The sequence below is a fragment of the Papio anubis genome, chromosome 4 (genome assembly GCF_008728515.1).
Source record: "Papio anubis isolate 15944 chromosome 4, Panubis1.0, whole genome shotgun sequence".
Lineage (NCBI taxonomy): Eukaryota > Metazoa > Chordata > Mammalia > Primates > Cercopithecidae > Papio > Papio anubis.
The window spans coordinates 106,639,376-106,662,098 of record NC_044979.1 but is presented as its reverse complement, the minus strand read 5'-3'; the positions used below and the strand labels follow the sequence as shown (position 1 = coordinate 106,662,098).

The 22,723-nt window shown below is 39.4% G+C and overlaps 1 protein-coding gene across 1 annotated transcript in view; it reads left to right on the top strand.

Annotated features, from left to right (window-relative positions):
• Positions 1-22,033, top strand: part of ELMO1 (engulfment and cell motility 1) — a 620,389-nt gene extending 598,356 nt beyond the window's left edge. Inside the window, exon 22 of the mRNA XM_021935213.2 lies at positions 21,925-22,033. Coding sequence (XP_021790905.1) covers positions 21,925-21,993 — 69 coding nt within the window. The 3' untranslated portion in view covers positions 21,994-22,033. The remainder of the gene's footprint in view (positions 1-21,924) is intronic.
• Positions 22,034-22,723: the final 690 nt, after the last annotated feature.

The following is a 22,723-nucleotide window of genomic DNA, read 5'->3' as shown; positions in this document are numbered from 1 at the left end:
TCTCAAAGTTTGAGAGAAACCCATAAAGAGAAAGCTAAGAGTATAAGAGTTGCTTGTTAAAAACTGCCAGGCGTGAAATTCAAGGATTCCCAAATACTATCCAGTAATAATCATATTTCTTTTCTAGCTTATACAACAATATTTCAATAAAATAATCTATGAGAATGTTTCCTATCGCTCTTCAGAAAGGGCCAGGGGTGTTTGGGGGGAGAGGAAACTAGAATTAGCCACCTGCTGAAGGGAAGGGCACTTACCTGGGCACCAACATCTTGAGAGCCTCTTAGGTGGGAGCCACGGGGTTCGGATGTGCTTTTTAAGGGAGGAGGTCCTCTCTGGTCCCCTTTGCCAGCTTTGGGCCTTGTTCTTGACTTTTTCTGCCTGGGCTTCCCTTCCTTGCCCCTTCCCACGGCCTGCTGTTTTCACCCTTCAATCTCAGCAAATGCCACTCTGCAGAGAGACCTTCCCTCCCACCCTATCAAGAGAAGTCGCCTCCCACTCCAGCCCTATAGCTAGTTACCCTCATTCAGGTCACCTGTTTATTTTTTCTGTGCATGTTATCATAAAATGCAATTGCCTTTTAAAGTATTCATTTACTTTGCATGAAGCTTGTATGAGGTAGGGACTTTGCCACTGTTGCTCACTGCTATATTCATAAAGCCTAAACCAGGAGCTGGTACTGCAGATGATCAAATGTTTGCGGAATAAAAGACTGACAATGACAAAAATGGGTTGAGAACTACCGACCAACATCCCAGAATTTAAGTGACATAATTGACTAAAGCATCAATAAATTACAAGTTCTGAAGATAGAGAGTCATTTCTGATAATAAATGTACAGACTTTCTCACGGTGAAGTTGGCGCGGTGTATTAGTTATCTATTGCTTTGTGGTAAATGCCGGTAAAACTCAGCAGGTGAAAATGATAATCATTTATTATCTTACAGTTTCCGAGGGTTCAGGGATCCAGGACTGGCCAAGCAAGGCGACTCCTGCTTAGGGTCTCAGATGACGTTGCAGTCAAGCTGTCACTTGGAGCCGCAGGATTCACTGAACGTGCAGGATCCACTTCTAAGCTCACTCTCATGGTTTCTGATAAAAGACATCAGTTCCTCCCCAAGCTGCCTCCCCATAGGATGGTTTACAGAATGGCTTCCCCTGAGCCAGGTGATCCGAGACAGAGACAACACAGACAAATGAGAGAGTGCCCCCAGACAGAGGCTGCACCCTTCTTCAACCTAATCTCAGAAGTGACGTGTCATTACTTAGGCCATCTGCTATGGGTCACACAAAGCAACCAGGCACAACATTGAAGGGGGCTATACCAGGGTGCAGATACAGGGGGCAAGATCATTGGGTATCATCTGAGAGGCTGGCCACCCCATGTGGCCAAGAGAGGGCTCTCCATTCTGGTCTAGTCTGGTTCCCTCATCTCTCTGGCTAGTCTAAGATCTGCTGATCATTAGGGTACATCCTATTCTATTCTTGCTCCAAGTTCATCTGTCTTGAGATGTCTGTTTTGAAGCAGGGTCCCTCATTCTCAGCTTGTGAGTGAACTCACTATTCACTTTAATTATACACATTTTCAGTGATACAGTGATTTTACTTCCCTCAAATATAGCCTGCAAAACACTGGCCACTGATTACTTTTATCCTGAAGTGGGTTTTATTTATTAATTTGTTAATTAATTAATTGGTTTATTTTTGGTAGCATGTTGCCTCTGTGCTCTAATTGAAGCCTCTTTATTCTGTAACATCAGTGTTGGTCCTGGGTTCAGCCTGCCCTGTGGAGTGGGGAGTGGAGTTCCTTCTACTCTCTTTGGTCTGGGCTGAAAGTGGCAGACCTTTCAGCAGAAACACGTGGTACTGTGAAATATCATATGTAGCCAGTTAAGTGTTTGCCTTTCTGCAGCAGTCAGAGATAGAATCATTTAACTAATGATTTCATGGATGGACACCACATTGTATGCAGAACAATAAATTCCAAAGTTGGTTCATCTGAAGAACTCCCTGGGCAGCTGCTGAAAAAAGCCCATTTCCTAGATATGATTCCAAAATATTTGGGTTCATTTTGTCAATCTTCACTTTCAAGCTCCTTTGGTGATTTTGATGATCAGAGAAGTTTGGAAACACTTGGGGTAGGCTAACGTAAACATAGGAAGTAGTAGAGAGGCATTAAAATGAAGACATATCAACATTTCATATGTGCTAACACATGTCCTGAAAGCAAATGAGATGCTGTCTATTTCTGTAACTTGCTTGGGCAAAGTCCTGAGAATGAATTCCCCAACCATATTGGCTTTCCCCCACTTTTTTAGCCCCCAAACTCCTAACGTACATGTTTTCTCTTTCTCAGTGGGCAGGGAGATGGGAAAATCTGACCCTTCCAAATCTCACAGAATGGATTCTTCAACTATAAAGGGAGTTTTTTACCAGAAGAAATGGGAAGAGAGAACAGGATAAACAAATACAGATGGACACCTGAGCATGCCACCATGGAGAAATTGCCAACGGCTGGCATTATATATTCATTCATCCGTTCAGTTTGTGGCTTTTAGTAGTGCAGTCCGGCTTAGAAAGAGGAAAAGACAACAGGCTAAACTACCTCTTCAAGTCTCTTCTGAGAGGTAGATGATGCCAAACTTGAAAATATTGAACAGTGTCACACCCAATTTCTGCTCCTGGAGGGATGTCTAATGGTGCTGCAGAGAAAACATCTTGGTGCCTGTGTTTAAATACAATGAGGGATGATTTCAGCTCTAGCTTTAAGTCAGAAATGATTTTTCCCTCCAAAAAGAATTTTAAACTTGCCTACAGTATGCTAAGCACGCAGTCATCAGAGCTGAGAGTACGGGGCAGAACAGCCAGAACAGAGACTCATGGAACCTACACCCACAGCCAGTGCTGGCCAAGTACATTGGTGGCAAACAATGCCTATTCTAGAAATCAGTGGTAAACACTCAGAATAAACACAGTATTTGTAGAAAACACAACCAAGTACTAAGACTTTTTAACCAAGTTCTAACAAGGGTGAACAATTGGTCATCTCCTTTATAAGTCAAGAGAAATGTGTAACACCCAGGAAAAGAATAGGCCAAGGATGGGTATAATACAGGAGTCCCCAGTCCCTGGGCTGCAGACTGGTACTGGCCCATGGCCTGTTAGGACCCTGGCCACACAGCAGGAGGTGAGTGGTGGGAGTGAGCATTAAAGCCTGAGCTCCGCCTCCTGTCAGACCAGCAAAGACATTAGATAAATTCTCTTAAGAGCGCGAACCCTATTGTGAACTGTGCATGCAAAGGATTTAGGTTGTGTGCTCTTTATGAGAATCTGACTAATGCCTGATGATCTGAGGTGGAACAGTTTCATGCCCCCACTCCACATCCGTGGAAAAAAATTGTCTTCATGCCAAAAAGGTCGGGGACTGCTGCTGTAACACAATCTCAGAGAGAGTAGGCCAGGGATTAACACCAGAGTTTATATCTATTTTTTTTTCTTATTTATTGTATAAACGTATACATATATGTTTTCTTTTATTTCTTTTCTTTTTTTTTTTCTGGAGACGGAGTTTTGCTCTTGTTGCCCAGGCTGGAGTGCAGTGGTACGATCTTGGCTCACTGCAACCTCCACCTCCCGAGTTCAAGCGATTCTCCTGCCTCAGCCTCCCGAGTAGTTGGGATTACAGGCATGTGCCACCATGCCCGGCTAATTTTGTATTTTTAGTAGAGAATGGGTTTCTCCATGTTGGTCAGGCTGGTCTCAAACTCCCGACCTCAGGTGATCTGCCCACCTCGGCTTCCCAAAGTGCTGGGATTACAGGCGTGAGCCACCGCGTATGTTTTCATTAATCATTCAGGTCTAGATTTTCTCAGTGAGTCCTTTGGTTATCTCTATCCAGTCTAAGCCAAACTATTCCTCTGAGAATTGTGCCAGGTGGTTCTTAGTAGGCAAGGAGAGCTGAGATTCCAGGGTTAAAATCAGCTGTATACTTTCCCTTCCAGAATTCTATCTCAACAAAGCTCATTTATTTCTAGGAGGATACAACTGTCTCCAATGCTATGCTACCACACAAATCCTTCTAAAACAGTTGCTAATTTGTAATCAACCAAATTTATATGTTTTGAATACAAATTTTCTTTTTAAAAATATCAGATGGCATTTAAATATTTATTTCCTTCAGTGTTTCTTTCATTGATTTGTTCCAGAAACTGACAAGAACTTGTTGTTAATTATGTTTATACGTTCTATAATGAATAATACATTGTTTTTGACAATGATAATTATATTTCTCTATTTATAGAAAATGAGTGCAAAGCAAAAAGAAAAAAAGTAGTCATTTCCATATCCTCAATTATTTCACCTAGCAATGCCTTCACATTCTAAAGAAGAGCTGTTTAGCTAGATTTTTAAAAACTTAATGTCTGCTTATGGTTTCCTTAATGAATTCCATTACTTTCAGTTGTCTCTTATCTTTTCTTGTAAGCATCACATTATTTACTCTCTTGCTGCTTACAAGCCAGTCTATATCCGAATATGTATGAATATGTATGAATATATCTCTCTTCATTTTGGCACACGTAAGAATAGGCATATCTTATTATGCCCATGAACACACATGCACATGTGTGCAGACATATGTACTCAGATACACATGACATACTTATGTGATCCCATGCAGAAAGAATTTGTCTCCCCTAATCAAACTTGGAGTCCATACAGTACAATACATTAGCAGGGAAAAGTAGGTTATTGTTATTTGATCTTCTCCAACTCCATATACCATACATTTTTAAAATTAGATTTTTATTTTAATCAAAATTATACATGCATACTTATGCAGTCAAATTGTTTTACCAGAATTATTACCAAAATCAAGCTGAACCAAAATAATGCCCTGCTCCCCACCTACAACCTCAAGTTTCCATTCCTAAAAGGCTACCTTTGCAGCTTTTTAAACTATTGCTCTTGGTTTTCACCTGCATATCAATAAATAACATATGATTTTTAGCACTACTGTGATTTTCAGCATTAGGCAGCATAAAATGACTTCCCACTATGGAAGATAAGGATTTAGCTCTTTTATACTCTTTGCCCCACCATTATCATCTCTCCTCTCTCTCTCTCTCTCTCACACACACACACACACACACACAAACAAACATTTCTCTTCCCCTCAAACTCCAGTTATACTTATGTCAAATTTTTGATTAATTCAATATTTAGTATTGATATTATTACTATACAAATATAAATGCTATTCTCAGTTGAGCCACATAAGATATGCACAGCTATTTGTTTTCTGAGAAATTAATAACTGGACTATTTTTTAAACTGACTTAGTTTGATGGTTGATTTTATGTGTCATGTTGACAAGGCCGTGGGTGCCCAGTTATGTGGTTAAACATTATTCTAGTCATTTCTGTGAGGGGTTTTTTGAATGAGATTAATATTTGAACCTGTAGTCTGAGTAAAGCAGAGTGCCCTTGCTGATGGGGTGGCCCTCATCCAATCCACTGAGGAAATGAATAAAACAAAGGCTGAGAAAGGGAAAATTTTCTTTCTCTGTCTATCTTGGAGCTGGAACACTGGTCTTCTCTTGCCTTCAGACTTGAACTTGGACTGGAACTTACACCATCAGCTCTCCTGCTTCTCAGGCCTTTGGACTCAGTCTGGAACTCTACCATCAGCTCTCCTGGGTCTCTTGCTGAATACAGATCTTGGGACTTCTTAGCCTTTGTAACTGTGTGAATCAATTCCTTATAATAAATCTCTTTATCTTTTCATCTTTCTCCTTTTCTCCCTTTCTTTTCCCTTTCCTTCCTCCCTCCTTCCTTCTTTCCTTCTCTCTCATCTATCATCTATCTATCCATCTATCTGTTATCTATCAATCGATCGATCGATCATCTGTTTGACTATCTTTCTATCCATCACTCTCTTATTGGTTCTGTTTTTCTGGAAAACCCAAATGAATACACTTAATTTCCTTTATATTTGCTCAGATTCTTCCCCAATCTTCGAAATCTCCTCTCAATATTTTTGAACACATCAGGAGCAATATCAATTTCATCTTCTCACAGATATTCTCCCAGAAGCCACTGAACTAGTTGCTCTCTATCTTCCATGCACAGTGGGCATCTAGGAACTTCCTTCACTATCATCCTAACTCTTTCCAATGTATCTCCTGTTTCTTGGGTCCCATGTCTGCTTTCTTGGTTTTTATCCTCATTTTGGATTTTTTTTAATTGAGATAAAGATCATAAAACATAAAACTCACCACTTTAGGCCGGGCGCAGTGACTCAAGCCTGTAATCCCAGCACTTTGGGAGGCCCGAGGACGGAGGATCCACAAGGTCAGGAGATGGGGAGACCATCTGGCCCCTAGCCGGTGAAACCCGTCTCTACTAAAAATACAAAAAAACCTTGGGCGAGATGGCGAACCTGTAGTCCCAGCTACTCGGGAGAGCTGAGAGCCAGGAAGGAGAATGGTAAAACCAGGCCGGGCTTGCAGTGAGCTGAGATCCAGCCACTGCACTCCAGCCTGGGCGACAGAGCGAGACTCCATCTCAAAAAAACAACAAAAAAACAAAACAAAAAAAAAAAAAAAACAAAAACTCACCACTTTAAGAATTTTAAAGTGTACAAGGGTTTTTTAGTATATTCACAATGTTGTGCAAGCAACACCACCACTATCTAATTCCGGAATGTTTCATCATCCCCCCAAAAGAAACTCCTTACCAATTAAGCAATCACTCCACATTCCACTATTTCCCTAGCCTTGGGCAATCACTATCTAATTTCTGTTACTATGGATTTGCCTATTTAGGACATTTCATACAAATAGAATCATATAATACATGTCGTTTATGACTAGCTTTTTTAACATAATATTTTCAAGCTTCATGCATGTTGTAGCATTTATCATTACTTCATTCTGTTTATGACTGACTCATATTCCATTGTATGAATGCACTAACTTTTTTTTTATACATTCATCAGTTGATGGGGATTGGGTTGTTTCTACTTTGGGCTATGATGAGTAATGCTACTATAAAGGTAGCATTAGCGTACCTCTGTTTTTAGTTCTCTTGATAGATACCTAGGAGTGGAATTGAATTGCTAGGTCATATGGTAACTCCACATTTACCCTTTTGAGGAACTGCCAGACTTCCACAGCAGCTGCAGCATTTTGCATTCCTACCAGCAATACACAAAGGTTCAAATGTGTACATCCTCACAAAAATTTATTTTCCTTTTTTTCTCTTTATTATAGCCATCCTAGTGGAAGTGAAGTGGTAACTCATTGTAATTTTGATTTTCATTTCCCTAATGATTAATGATGCTGGGCACCTTTTCATGTGCTCCTTTGCCATTTGTGTATCTTCTTTGAAGAAACATCTGTTCAAGTTCTTTGCCCACTTTTAATTGGGTTGCCGTCTTTTGTTTTTGAATTGCAAAATTGATTTAAATAGTCTATTATTAGACCCTTTGTCAAATATAGGACTTGCAAATATTTTTTCTAACTTGTGAATTGTCTTTTAACTTTATTGATAGTATTCTTTGGTGATGCAATTTTTTGTATTTTGATGAAGTCCAATTTACCTATTTTTTTGTGCTTTTTACATTATGTTTTAAAAAGTTATCTATCCAAGATCACAAAGAATTACATCTACCTTTCCTTCTAAGAGTTTTATAGTTTTAGCTCTTACATTAAGTCTTTTGTCAATTTCAAGTTAATGTTTTTTCATTCAAATATTTATTGAGCAGCTAAGGAGATACAAAGGTGATTTAAAACATGGTCAGAGGTGAGGCAAATGAATGAGTAATAGAAAGGAAAAGGCAAGGTTCATTGAATCACAGCAGTCAGAAGAAATTACTGATCTTTATTTCAGCAATGTTTTGCAGTTTTAGTGTACAAGTCTTGCACTTCTTTGGTTAAATTTATTCCTAGGCATTCTTTCTGATGCTATTGTACGTGGAATTGTTTTCTTAATGTCATCTTTAGAATGTTCATTGCTACTGTATAATAGAAGTATAATTGATTTTTGTGTATTGATCTTGTATCCTATAAACTGTTTTATTTATTTATTTATTTATTTATTTATTTATTTATTTATTTTGAGATGGAGTCTCACTCTTGTTGCCCAGGCTGGAATGCGATGGCACGATCTCAGCTCACTCCAGCCTCCGCCTCCCAGGTTTGAGTGATTCTCCTGCCTCAGCCTCCCGAGTAGCTGGGATTATAGGCGCCCACCACCATGCCCAACTAATTTTTGTATTTTTAGTAGACATGGGGTTTCACTATGTTGGCCAGGCTGGTCTTGAACTCCTGACCTCAGGTGATCTGCCCACCTCAGTCTCCCAAAGGGATTACAGGCGTGAGCCACTGAGGCTGGCCATATCCTGTAGCCTTCATGAACTCTTTATGAGCACCAATGTTTTGGGGTTTTTCAATGGATTCTTTGGGTTTTTTTTTTTATATATAAGACCATGTCATCTGTGAACAGATATAATTTTACTTCTTTCTTTCCAGTCTAGATGCCTTTTATTTCTTTTACTTGCTAATTGCCCTGGCTAGAACTTCTAACATAATGTTGAATAAAGGTGGCAAAAGTGGACATCCTTGTCTTGTGTCTGATCTTAGAAGAAAGTTTTCACTCTTGCATCATGCTGAATAATGTTATCTGTGGGTTCGTCACAGATGACCTTTGTCAGGTTGAGTAGTTTTCTATTTTTTGGTTTGTTGGGTGTTTTTAGTATGCAAGAATTTTGGATTTTGTCAAATGCTTTTTCTGCATGTATTGGAATGATCATGGCAGTTTTTCCCCCTTCATTCTATTAATACAGTGTACTACACTGATTGATTTTCCTGTGCTCAACCACCCTTGCATTTCTGGGACAATTCTCACTTGGTCATGGTTTATAATCCTTTTTATACAATTCCAGATTTTGTCTCTAGTATTTTGTTAGGGATTCTGCACTTATATTCATAAAGAATATTGGTCTCTAATTTTACTTTTTCTTGTAATGGCTTTGTCTTTTGGTATCAGTGTAATACTGGCCCCATAGAATGAGCAAGGAAATGTTCCTCTCTCTTCTATATTTTGGTGTTAATTATTCTTTAAACATTTGGTAGAATTCACCAATGAGGCCATCTAATCTTGAACTTTTTTTGTTGAAAGTGTTTTTTTCTCATTGCTGATTCAGTTGCTTTGCTTGTCATAAATCTGTTCAGATTTTATATTTCTTCTTGAGTCAGCTTTGGTGCTTCTAAGAATTTGTCCATTTCATCTACATTATCTAATTTGTTGGCATACAATTGTTCATAGTAGTCTCTTGAAATCTTTTTTAGTACTGTAAGGTTGATAGTACTACTATCTAGAAAATACCTACTTTCTCTCCTGATTTTAGTAATTTCAGTCTTCTCTCTTTTTTCTTGGTAAATCTAGATAAAAGTTTGTCAATTTTGTTGCTCTTTCCAAAGAATCAATTTTTTTGTTTCATTGATTTTTATCTATTGTTTTTCTATTTCTGATTTCATTAATTTGCACTCAAATCTTTATTATTTTCTTCCTTCTGTTTGCTTTTCTTTTTCTCTTCTTTAAGGAATGATAAAGTTATGTTATTGATTTAAGATAAGAAAGTTGTCTATAGAATTTCCATCTGAGCACTGCTTTTGCTGCATCTCATAAGTTATGATTTGTTTTATTTTTGTTTTTTATCTCAGAGTATTTTCTAAGTTCTACTGTGAGTTCTTTTTTGACCTATTATTTATTCAAGTGTGTGCTTTTACATTTTCTACATCTTTGTGAGTTTTCCAAATTTTCTTTTGTTACTGATTTTTAATTTCACTCCATTGTGGTCAGAGAACATACTTCAATCTTTTAAAATTTATTGAATCTTGCTTTGTGGCCTAACATATGGACTATCCTGGAAAAATATTCCATATGCACTTGAGAAGAACGTGTATTTTGCTGTTGTTACGTAAAATTTTCTATAATGTGTGCTAGGCCTAGCTGGTTTATAGTGTTGTTTAGGTTTTCTATTTTCTTGCTGATCTTCTATCTGGTTGTTCTATACACTATTGAAAGTGGGGTATAAAGTTTTCCAACTATTATTTCTGAACTATTTCTTCCTTCAGTTCTGTTAGTTTTGTTTCATGTATTTTGAAGCTCTATTGTTAGGTGTATACACATTTATAATTGTTATATATCTTCATGGTTGGTCTTTCATTATCATATAATGTCCTTATTTAAAACACATTATACATTTAAAATAAGATGTGAGATAGGAGAAAAAGAAGAGCTAAGAAATTTGTCCTAATGTCTGTTGAGTCTGGTAGTAGATTAGCCACTTCAGTTCATTTTGGGATACTGTTTGCATGAAATATCTTTTTTCATCTTTTTGCTTGCAACCTATTTGTATCTTTGAATCTAAACTGAGTCTCTTATAGGCCTAATATAGTTGGGCCATGTTGTTGTTTTTTTTAAATCAATTCACCTAATCTCTGTGTTTTGATTGAAAAGTTGAACTCATTTCCATTTAATGTAGTTACTGATAAGAAAGGACTTACCTCTGCCATTTTGCTATTTGTTTTCTACATATCTTATGTCTTTACATTCCTTAATTCCTCCATTACTGCTTCCATTACATCCATTGTGTATTGAATAGATATTTTAGTGTACTGTTTTAATTCTCTTGTTATTTATTTTACTATATATGTTGTTGTTATTTTCTTAATGGTTGCCCTAGTGATTATAATTAACATCTTAAGCTCTAACAATCTATTTTGTTAATTTTCGTAAGTTTACTTCTGTATATCTCCTCTCCCTTTGTGTTTCTGTTGTCACAAATTATATCCTCATCATCTGTTGAGTGCCCATAAATATGGTGTCTCTGTCAACTCAGGCTGCTGTAATAGAATGGCATGGACTAAATGCCGGAAGCAACAAAAAATCATTTCTTACTATTCTGGAGTTTGGGAGGCCCAGATTAAATTGCCAGCAGATTTGGTTCTTGGTGAGGGCCTCTTCCTGGTTTGAAGACAGCTGCCTTCTCCCTGTATCCTCACATGTTAGAAAGAAAGAGATCTTCTTATGAGAACACTAATGCCATCCTGAGGGCCCACACATCTGACATCATCAAAACCCAATTACCTCCCAAAGGCCCCACTTTTAATCACCATCATATTGGAAATCAGAACTTTAACATAGAAATTTTGGAGGAAGAAAAACATGTACTCTAATAAATGTAGATTCATAATTATTGTGTTTTAAATGAGATAGGAGAAAAAGAAGAGCTAAGAAATATAAAATTCATTAATACTTACTTATATATTTACATATGCAGCTATCTTACCAGTGTTTATTATTTCTTCATGTGATTCAAGTTATTGTCTACTGTTACTATCTAGAGTTCTTTCATTTCAACCTGAAGGACTACATTCAGCATTTCTTGTAAAGAAGGTCTACTGGCAACAAACTCTCTTAATTTTTGTTTATCTAGAAATGTCTGAGTTTTTCCTATTTCTAAAGGATAATTTTGCTGAATATAAAGTATGGCCTGCCATCAAAATTCACCTGAGCCTTGATGTCAAATGTTTTTAGTTAGAAGTCAGTCACATAGGCAAGCAGTACCCATGTAGCTGACCCTAACTTACTTCTCAGTCTCCAGCCCTTCCAGAGATCAAACTGATACAACATGGCCCAAGGCCCTAGATATACAAAGACACTCTTCTCAGACAGTATATTCCAAGGGCTGAGAAATTATCTCCCAACAGCTGGCCAAACACTAGTCCTGAAGACCTTTGGAATGTGTAGGATATAAACAACCTAGGTCAACTAAGTCAGTGCTTAACTACATATATATTAACACATTTAATTTTTATAACAATCTTATGAGATCTTCAATTGGTGCCCCAAGAAATGTTAAAAGATATTCCACAAAAAGAAATATTTAATGGTTACAAGTACTGGAAATACTGTACACTATTATCAAATTTAATATTCATAATGTACATTAACATATTAAAAGCTCTGAGAAATCCTGCAGAAAAGAAACCTGTTTAATTTTGTTTAATCCAGCTTTTCCTAAATATGGGTGTCTATGGACTCTATTTTCCAAGGAATGCCTACCAAAGTACAGTTTGCATTGAACATAGTTTGGGAACTGCCAAGATAGAGACAACCAGTTTTACATGGAACAATTGAGGTTTAGCAACTGACATCATAACATGCAGCTAGTAAATGATAGTGCTGGACCTCAAATCCAGGTTTGATTCAAAGTCTTATTCTTTCCATCATTTCATACTGGCTCCCAAGGATACATTTTCTAAGCTTTTTGTGATAAGAAGATGCATTTTAAAAACTGAACAAAATTCATACATTGCCTTTCAAATTTTTTAATTACCCACCCTCTATATGTACATGAACGTGATCTCTCCTTACCGAGTGTCTCATATCTATTGCTTTATATGTTATGTTAGAATAGAGATGTTATCACTTGAGAGGAATCCTGTAGGCAAAGTACTCACCCCTTCATTCATTCATTCAATTTACTAAACATTCTTTGAGTATCCACTATGTCCCAGGCATTGTTCTGGGTACTTGGAATATGTAACTGAACAAATAGAACAAGATTCCACCTTTTTGGGTTTCTAGTTAATGGAACAGAGATATAATGAACTAAAAACATAATAAATAAATACTTATTCTGTACATTACAAGGTGATATGAGCTGTAGAAAACAATAGAGCAACCTAGGAGCAATCAAGAGTGTAGAGTGGAAGAGGTGCAATTTAGAATAATGGGGTCATGGGAGACCTCTTTGAGAAAGTGACCTTTAAGCAAAAACTTGAAGGAGGTAAAACAGTTAGCCATGCAGATCTGTGGAGGAAGAGTATTCCAGGTTGAGGAAATGAGCACAGCAAAATCCCCTTGATAGTTGTCCCTGGCATGTTCAGGGTCAAGCAAGGAAATCAACATGTTTGGAGCCGGGTGAGAGGAGGGTAGTAGGAAATGACTCCGAAGAGGTAATGGGAGTAGGCATTGTGGGCAGGTTATACAGGACCATTGTTAGAACTTTGGCTTTTACTCTGAGTGGGATGGAGATACATTGGGGTCTTGACTAGAGGGATGACACCATTTGGCTATTGCTTTTAAGTGATATTTTTGCAATGTTACAAATAGAATAATAAGAGTAGATGGCAAGGTAAGAAGTAAGAGAAGAATTAGGAGGCTTTGGGAATAATCTAGGTGAGAGATGATAATGGCTTAGATCAAGGTGGTACCAGTAGAATCTGGATATATTTTGCAGGTACAGCCAAGAAAATTTCTGATGCATTGAATGAGAAGTATGAGAGAATATAGTAGTAAAGATGGCTCCAAAATTTGTGGGCCACACAAGCAGAAGAAGAGAGCTGTCATCAGTTGAGATTATTAAAAATGTGAAAGGAATAGATTGGAGCAAGTAAGATAAGGAGTTTAGTTGTGAATATGCTAGGTTTGAGAGGTCCATTAGACATCTAAGTAGAAATAACAAATAATTAGACAGAAATATAAGCCTATTGTTTAGAGAAAGGCTGAGGTTGGAGATACAAATGTGGAAGTGTCAGCATATAGATTTAAAGCCATGAGACTATGAGCTCCTACTAGATGGAGAGGAGAACACAACCAAAGACTTAGCCATGGGGCAATCAGTGTTAAGTTGTTGGAAAAAAGAGGAGAAACCAGCAGAAAGGCCAAGGAGGCTTAACAATTGAAATAAAAACCAAATAAAGAAACCAGGTTAAGGACAAGAAAGAGAAATTACCTGTCAAATGCTGTTAAGTCAAGTCAGATTATGACTCATAGCTAACCAATAGTTTTAGCAGTATGGTGGTCACTGGCTGTCTCGACAAGAAGGGTTGCATTGGAATGGTGGTGAACACCTATACAGAACTCAATTCATTTATTCACATGACAAGTACTTAGTGTTACCAGTACCTAAAACCTATAGTTTGATGCCTTCTTAGATGCCACTCTTAGATTTAAGCTATAAAATCAACACCTAATTGATCCATGGGAGATATACAGAGGTAAGGTTAAAAAAAAAAAAAAATGACTCCCTGGTCAACAAGGCTTGAAAATAACTTGTCAGAAAGTATCAAGAGATCCAAGGCAAGACTAAGTCTACTAGGATGAGAATGAGTTGACAAGGAAGTATAGAAAGAACTTCTCCAGTTATTGTCGGTTCTATCTGGGGAGCAGAGAGTCTTAGTAAGCATCAAGTATTCCTATACTTTTAACATTGAGTTCTCATTTAAGTCCATAAATTGATGTTTTTGGATCAATGCATTAGCCTTATGAATATGGTTAATGTGACTCAACTTCTGAGAAATGAAGCCACACTCATTGTCTGTGTTGATTAGATCAAGTTTCTGGGTCCTTAATGCTGAGAGCTGGAAAAAAAAACCCTACTCCCTGATATTCCCCCTGTGGGGAGACAGCCTTCCGGACTGCCTCCGGGAGTAGCCCTCTTCATTGCCGTCTGAATTGCTATCCCAAGAACTTTTTATGTGCAGACACTTTGTCATGAATTTAGGGTTTATAGGGAAGTAAAAGAACATCCCTGGGCTCAAGTGTTCACAGGTTCACCAGGGGCAATAATACGTGAAAAGTTAGTAGCTAGAGAGAATGACAAAGCAGAAATGGCACATGGTAATATATCCAAGGGCCAAATGAAGGTGCATAGACAAAACTTTCTGCCAGCCCTTCTCCTTTGCGCAGACTTCTCCTTGGGACAGAGCTGCTATTGCCAGTAGTTCAATTCCTTTGGCTTTGAACAGAGTGAATATCACTTTCCAGACATTCCTGTTTCATGTGATGTAGAAAGAAGATGCAGTTAGTTTGGAAGCAAGACCTGTCTCCTAATTCTGTCTCTTGCATTTAATTGTGGCATGACATTTGGAAAGTCAATTAACCCCTCTTGGCTGCAGTTCTTGCTCCTGTAAAACCAGAATGAAAACCACTTTTCTTGTAAGGTTTGGTGAGGATTAGAGAAAAGGTATAGAAGAGCCTGGGAACATAGATGATAAAACATAAAAGATTGCTTTTATCAATCCTGATGCTTGGGCTAGTCTGTCAGATCATTTCCCTCTAAGCTAGTGTGTCACAGTTCATGGGCTTGCAGAATTAGCTGTGAGTTGAAGTTGAAACTTAATGCAATTCACTCAACCTTTACAAACCTCTGTTTGTTCTTCTGCAATGTATAGATTTTAAAACTCATTGGGCTCACTTAAAACTGAGCCACTGAAACAGTGTCAGAAAGTGGTCTAAAGTCAGGAATATAGTCAGGCACAAATTCAAGGTCCCCTCATCTTATCCTACTCCCTGTCTCCACTGGGATCTGGCCTGTCCAGCTCACTGATGGAGATGATGAGGTTTGGTGAAAGCAGCTGAACATCAAACCCAATATCATTTTTCTTTTCATTTCTTATAAAAACAGTCATTTGATAGTAACTTTAGCTAAATCTATGCCTTTGCCTGTGTTCTGTACTGGTGAATTACAATCGTAGAATCTTCATACCATTTGCTAAGATGGTTGTTGGGAAAATAGCGTGCCATTCTTGGGATGGGTGGAGCTTATCAAGGTGCTTCATATTCCATTTAAACCTCATAGCAACCTGGAAGGTGGGTACTGGTTCCCATGAGTTGTGACCCACCCACAGGTCACACAGCAGGTGCGTGCAGAGCCAGAACTAGCTCTCTGTTCAAATAACTCCCTAGGACACATCCAACCTTCATTCTCCTATGCTTTCTATCCCTATGAGCTCAATGCTAGTCCCTTGTAAATGTCAATCAAGGTTACCCACATTCCAACTCTCCCACTGGCCTGTGATTCTGCTATATTTTGTTTGGGTCCCTCACTCCCCAAAGTAGCACAGGCGGCCCCTTTAGTAACCAGGAATATGGTCAGGCAAAATATCAGCCTCTGATTGGGCCTGAAATAAGCTGACTGTAAGGGCCAAATGCTTTAATTTTGGAACATGAGCTAAATAAAAAAAAGATTCACCGTTTGGGAGGGTAGGAAGAGAGTCCATCCTGCTATGGTGATTTCTAATTAATCAGAGCAGTGTGGAGTCTGTGGGTTTGGCTCTGTAAATAGAAAGCAGATGCCACCATGGAGGCTGCCCAAATAAGAAAAATAGCAGAAATGGCTTCAATCTGTGACAAGTTTAATGAAAAGGATTGGAAGAAATGATGTGTAAGTTTTTAAACATCTTATTATAATTAGTAGGAGGCGTGTGTAGCCATAACACCTTATTCTTTTCAGAGAAAAGCGGCCTAAAATATGTTTCCAATAAAATTTCCCAGTCTCCTTATCAAAAGCAAGCAAACAAAAAAGATTTGGGGATGTAAATCATTATCGACTGGACTTTCAAAAGGAACCTATATTTACAAAGTGCAATCCTGTTCTCTCAAAAGCAAGATCACACATTCAGCGGGTCTAGCCTATGCCAGACACTTTACAACTGTAATCTCATTGAATTCTCATAAAAACCCAGTGAGGGAATTGGTTTTTTTGTTTGTTTGTTTGTTTTTTGTTTTTCTAATTGCCTTCTTCTTGATGAAGAAACAGAGACATAGAGAGTGAAGCCAGTTGCTCTAGGTGCCACACCTGACCAGGGGAGGCACTGGGTGTGGACCAGATCAAACAGGAGAAGCTATGGTGTTGTTGCCTGGCGGTTTGGAGCATGACTTACCTGGGTCTAAATGCGAGCTCCGCCCTTACTAGCTACAATGCCTTGGGTGAGTTACTTAAACTCTTTGTGCCTCAGTTTCCTAGCTATAATTTAGGGGTATTATACAAACGGACAATGGCCAGACCATACATGACAATGGAGCTCCGATCCTCAATCTCTACAGTAGTTGGCCCAGAACAGCCAGGATGTGGGCAATGACTGCCAGCTTCCTTACTTTTTTGCCCTTCCTTCCAACCCAGAACCAACCAGAAAAAGCCAAAGCCACATATGCTCCCTTAACAAATCCCATAAGATGCCCCACTTCTAGCTAGCAACCTCTGCTTTGCCATGCCAACAGAGCATATCTGAAGCCTCCCTTTCTAAAGCTTTCCCACTTCCCTGCCTGCCTTTGAGTCACTGCCAAACACAAGAGGTGGGGGCTGACTCTCTCCTGTAAGTAAGCCCCAAAAAGCCTCTGTTTGTTCTCCTTTGAACTGTCTTAGTTTATTTCCACAGGGATAATAACAGTACCAACCTTGTAGGGTTGTCACGATGTAGTTAGTAATGCAGGTGAAGTGCTTAAAACAGAATTTGACATATTAAATGCTCCCAAACATAGTTATAATATTTAAAAATCAATTTCACAGTAGAAAGGCAGCTTCCAACACATGATTTACACATGAGAAAGTTTAAGAACTACCGTGGTGTGGGAATTGGAGCAGATATATAGTTGAGGCCTCCTATGGCCTATCCTAGGCAATATTGTTCAGTATTTAATTCCTTTCCCTCTCTAATTGCCAAGACAAAGATATAAAACAATTAAGAAACCAGAAGGTGGACAGGACAAGCCCAGCTATATGCCCCATTCCCTAGCTCCCTGCACCCACTATTTTAGCTGAGAGGAGCCAAAAGTGAGAGCAGTCACTGGGGCCCAGAGAAAGAGGCAACTCTCAGCCTATGAACACTTGGAAGTACAAAGAATGCAGTTCGTTCACCTCCTGATGATAGCTCTCATCCCTGTGAGTTGGAGCGGGAACCCTTCTTAGGGGCCTGTGGGCACTGCCAAATAGGGAAATAAAGGAAAATCTTGAGTTCCTTCAAGGAAAATTCTAGGCACCTACCTAACTCTGAGATGTAAATGAGCAACTTGATAAACAAGAAGGTAGTAATAGTTTTAAACAATAGCCATAGGGCTATTGTTTAATACTAGTTTTAAACAATAGCATGGTGACCCACACCTGTAATCCCAGCATTTTGGGAGACCGAGGTGGGTGGATCCCTTGAGGTCGGGAGTTTGAGAGTAGCCTGGTCAACATGGTGAAACCCTGCTTCTACTAAAAATATAAAAATTAGCCAGGCATGGTGGCTCACACCTGTAACCCCAGCTACTTGGGAGGCTGAGGCAGGAGAATCGCCTGAACCTGGGTTCAGTGTTGCAGTGAGCCGAGATTGTACCACTGCACACCAGCCTGGGCGATGGTGGGACTCTGTCTCAAACAAACAAACAAACAAACAATAGCCAAGGAAGTTAGAGTGAGGAGATGTTTTGCTCTCTATAAAAACTAAGAATAGGATCTTAACATATGTCCCTGAGTTGTTTTCAGAAACCCAGACCCCCACCAAATGAATCTGCTGGCACACAGACTTCTGATAAGGGGGAACTGGGACTGAACTCTGACTGCTGTTCGTCCGTCAAAATTTCTTCCTGAGGGGCCTGGAGGAGATCAAACCCATGAGCCAAAGCTAGCATTCTTTTCTGCTGATCCCAAATTTTCAGACAAAGCTTCACCTCCTAAATCAAATCAGAAACTCTTTGAATCCACCTATGACCTGTACCCCTACCCACCTCAAGATGTCCTGCTTTTTCAGTCCAAACCAATACATAGCCTTTGTGTATTGATTTATGGCTTTGCCTGTAACCTCTGTCTCCCTACCTTTAAAAACTCTTCCTTGTTAGCCATTGAAGAGGTTGGGTCTTGGGCATGAGTTGCCCTGTAATTAATGCTTCACTTTCTCAAACTGCAATCCTGATGTCAGTGTTTGGCTTTGCTGTGCCAGGCAAGCAGACCCCAGTTCAGTTCGGTAACAACTGCTGTCTTTGGAATGCATGTCCCCTATATTGGACTGAAATCACCATCACTATTCATACTTGAGAAAGAAAGATTTCTGTCTCTAAGAGGAAGCAAACGAAGGAAAATCACCAGACATTTGACAAGATTCAGTACTTCAAAAGACAGAACTTTACACAAGGAATCAAAGAAAACATCTCCTTACACAACAGACTAACAACAACCAAATACAAACATTTCTGAAAAATATGTTTTCTGCATAACAGAATTTGAGAGAACATCATACCTTTGAAAGGCAATCAAAATGATGAGAGAAAAGATGACTTGAATATGAAAAACGTGGTTTGTGGATTATTAAATGCATGAGCTGATTCAGACAATGATGGTCAAAGGCATCCCAGTGCTTTGTAAAGGGAGAGCTCAGACTGAAGTGATTACTATTGTTAGTGGTGATTGTCTTAATATCAGGGAAGAGGCTTTAGGGCAGTTCATCCAGACATTACCTGCCTCTAGATGTGATGCAGCAGGAAGCCCATGGTTCCGCCTCTGATTGAGCCTCGCCAAAAAAGGTGAAACACAATCCAGTCAAATCTTTCAAGGTAACCATTTATAGAAAACCTGGGTGAAGAGAGAAGGAAGGACCAGTTAATTGACACCACCAGGATGCAAATACTGAGTACAGGACATTTTATAAGACAACTGACTGGTATAAAACAAAAAGGAAGGAGGGAAGAGGGCTGCCCTAGATTAGAAGGGACTTACGAGAAAAAAATTACCAAATGGGAAGGGAAGAACTTGTTTGAATATTAATTCAAACAAACCAAGGCAAAAAGACATTTTTAGAAATGTTCAGAGAATCTTAATTACACAATTGAATACTGTGTGATACCAAGGAATTTTTGTCAATTTTATTAGGTGTGATAGTGTATTCAAGAAAATGTCCATCTAATCTTAGACATGCATACGTCAAAGTCCAGGGATAAAGATGACATAATGTGGGCTGGGTGTGGTGGCTCATGCCTGTAATATCAGCATTTTGGGAGGCCAAGGTGGGAGGATCACTTGATTCCAGGATCTTGAGACCAGCCTGGGACATGTAGTGAAACCCCATCTCTACAAAAATAAGAAAGTTAGTCAGGCATGGTGGCACGTGCCTATAGTCCCAGCTACTTGGGATGCCAAGGTGGGAGGATCACTTGAGCCCAGGAGGCAGAGGTTGCAGTGAGCTGAGATTGCACCACTGCACTTCAGTCTGGGTGACAGAGTGAGACTGTATCTCAAAACACACCTCACATACACACACACATAAATCACAAATGACATGATGGCTGGCATTGTTTTAAAATATCTCAACAAAAGGAAAAAAAGGAATAGACAAAGAAAATATTGCAAAATCTTGATTATTACTGAATCTGGCTGCTGGTGATATGGAGGTATTGTAGTTTTCTTTGTTTGATCTTGAGGTCTCCCTTTGAAGATGGGCTGTAAGCGCTAGCCCTGCCCTGACAGTCGTGAGTGCTTAGAGTGTCTCTGGCAGGATACCTGTGGATGGCCTAATGCCTCAGTGTCCAACCCATGACTCATGGGAAACTTGTTTATACCGGCAGATGCTTTTGTGGCTCTTGTCTGACCTCTGTCTGGTTTATTCCTTCCAAGAAAGTCATTCTCTAAGAGAGCCCTGATGGGGAATGAAGTTAGGTTCAGGTGTGTCAGTCAGTGGAGACACGAGATACAGGGAGGGCCACTCAACAAACCACAAGAAGTAACAGAAGCAGTGCATTACTTACAGATCCCAGAGAAAAGGGCAGCCGTCCTCACAGGGCCAATGGGGAGCTGGTAACATGCGTAACCCAGGTGGGTTTCCTGTGGGAAGTCCAATTGATGGGGTTATAACTAGCTGGCCCCAGCTCTGTGGAGGCACACTGTAACTGAGAGGTGTCACTGTGGCACGTCTGTGCAGTCCCTGTGAGGTGTGGGAGTCAGTGAGGTGAGTCAAGCAGGCATCTATATGTCCCATGGGGAAGTAGTCACCAGGAGGCAGTTGTATAAGGCAGATATCTAGATCAACCAGATTGAATAACTGGGAAGAGGCACAGAACTGGACACTATGTTGAGGTTGACTAAGCCCTGCTTCTGGTATGATAAAGTCCAACTTATTTTCAAACATGGATGCTGAGGCAACATAAAATTATGGGAATTTACTTCAGGCGATTTGTTGTGCTCTTCTCTCTTTTGATTTTTTTTAAATGTTCCTTTTTAACAATTACATAAGTTACAGTCAAATGGACATCATGTTTATCTGATTCGTTACTCATAACAGGCAGCTATTGGAACAGAATTTTCTTTTTCTGAATCTTCCACTCAGTCTAAAAATCATCACACCTGGACTTTGCACCTTCAGATCTACACTGGAGCACGTGGTGGGTGCCGGGATGCTCTGTCTATATCCCCTCTTCAGGGTGGAGAAACTATTTCCCCAGCATCTCAGTGGGTTGCCTACTGATGTCTAAAAGCTGAATCCCTTCCCAGGAACCGACCTTGGCCAAGGAGAGCTGCCCCTCCCCAGGGGCAGTTCACATCCATTTTCAAAGCTACATAGGATAAATAAAGGCCCCCTTGCCTCAACATGGAACAGCGCTGAAGGGCTCCAAAGCCTCCCGTAAGATGGCTGAGGTCTTTGTTGTGATTGTTTTGCCACTGAACTTGTCCTTCTGATCAAGCCTGCTCCCATTACTCCCCCAGGGGCGTTACTCTTTACAGCAGTGACCGATAAACGTCCTACATACAAATCTCTATCTCAGCTTCTGTTTCCCAGGAAACCCTAACCTAAGCTAGTGTGGAAAAGCCTCCACTACCTAATGTTGAAGGAAAAAAGCAGGTTGTAAAACAGTATGAATAGAACGTTTCCATATAAATAATGGAAAAAAAACCAACAACAACAAAAGCATACATTTCTAGATGGGTATAAATACACAGAAAAAAAGATGGAGATATGTATCTTTTTACTTTGGGAAACGGAAATGAGTTGGGAAGATGTTAAGGGCAGTTTTCACTGTATTTTAATTGCTCCAACTTTTATCTAAAAGATGAATTAATCTGTTATTTATATTTTTCAAAATAAGTCAATTTTTTTCTTTTTAGACATGCAATGAAAGCAACATTCTGCAAATGGAATACTACAGACACTTATGTGAGTCAATAAGAAGATGATATTATGTCTACCAAAATTCAGACAAAAAGGCTAAAGAAAGAAGTCCATGTGAATACATTTAAAAAGATGAAAAGTAATGGCTGAAACTGCGCCTGGTAATCCAGCACTTTGAGGAGGCCAAAGCTGATGGTTAGCTGAGTCCAGGAACTTAAAGACCAGACTAGACAAAAGCATGGCCCGAGATCCACCATAGAAAAAAGAGAGAAAAATAGCTGGGTGTGTTGGCGCTGTACCTGTGGTCCCGCCCAGCTACCCAGGGAGGGAGCTGAGGTGGGAGGATCCCGCTTGAGCCACGGGGGTGGAGCCAATTTTACACAGTGAGCCCCAGAATATGCCACTACACCTACAGCCTGGACAGAAGCCAGAGTGAGAGCTGTTTCAAAAAAGATGGAAAAGTAGATCCAGAGAATTATATCTATGTGTGTTTCATATGAAAGAGAAATTTCAGAAGCAGGGGAGAGCAAAGGAGAAGCAGCAATGGTTAAACAAATCATAGAAGAAAAATTGCTTTGTTTCAAGCAATCTTCTGAACAAAAGGTTTCCAGGTACCAGGCAAAATATCCAGAAAGAAATGCAAACCTATGTGGTGGAATAAACTCAAGAGACATGGAAAAAATTTTACAGGCATTCAGGGATTAAAAACAAGTCTTCCAAATATAGAAACAATTTAGTAGGCACCAGACTTCTTGAAAAATACCAGATATCAAAAGTCAACAGAGAAGAACCGTG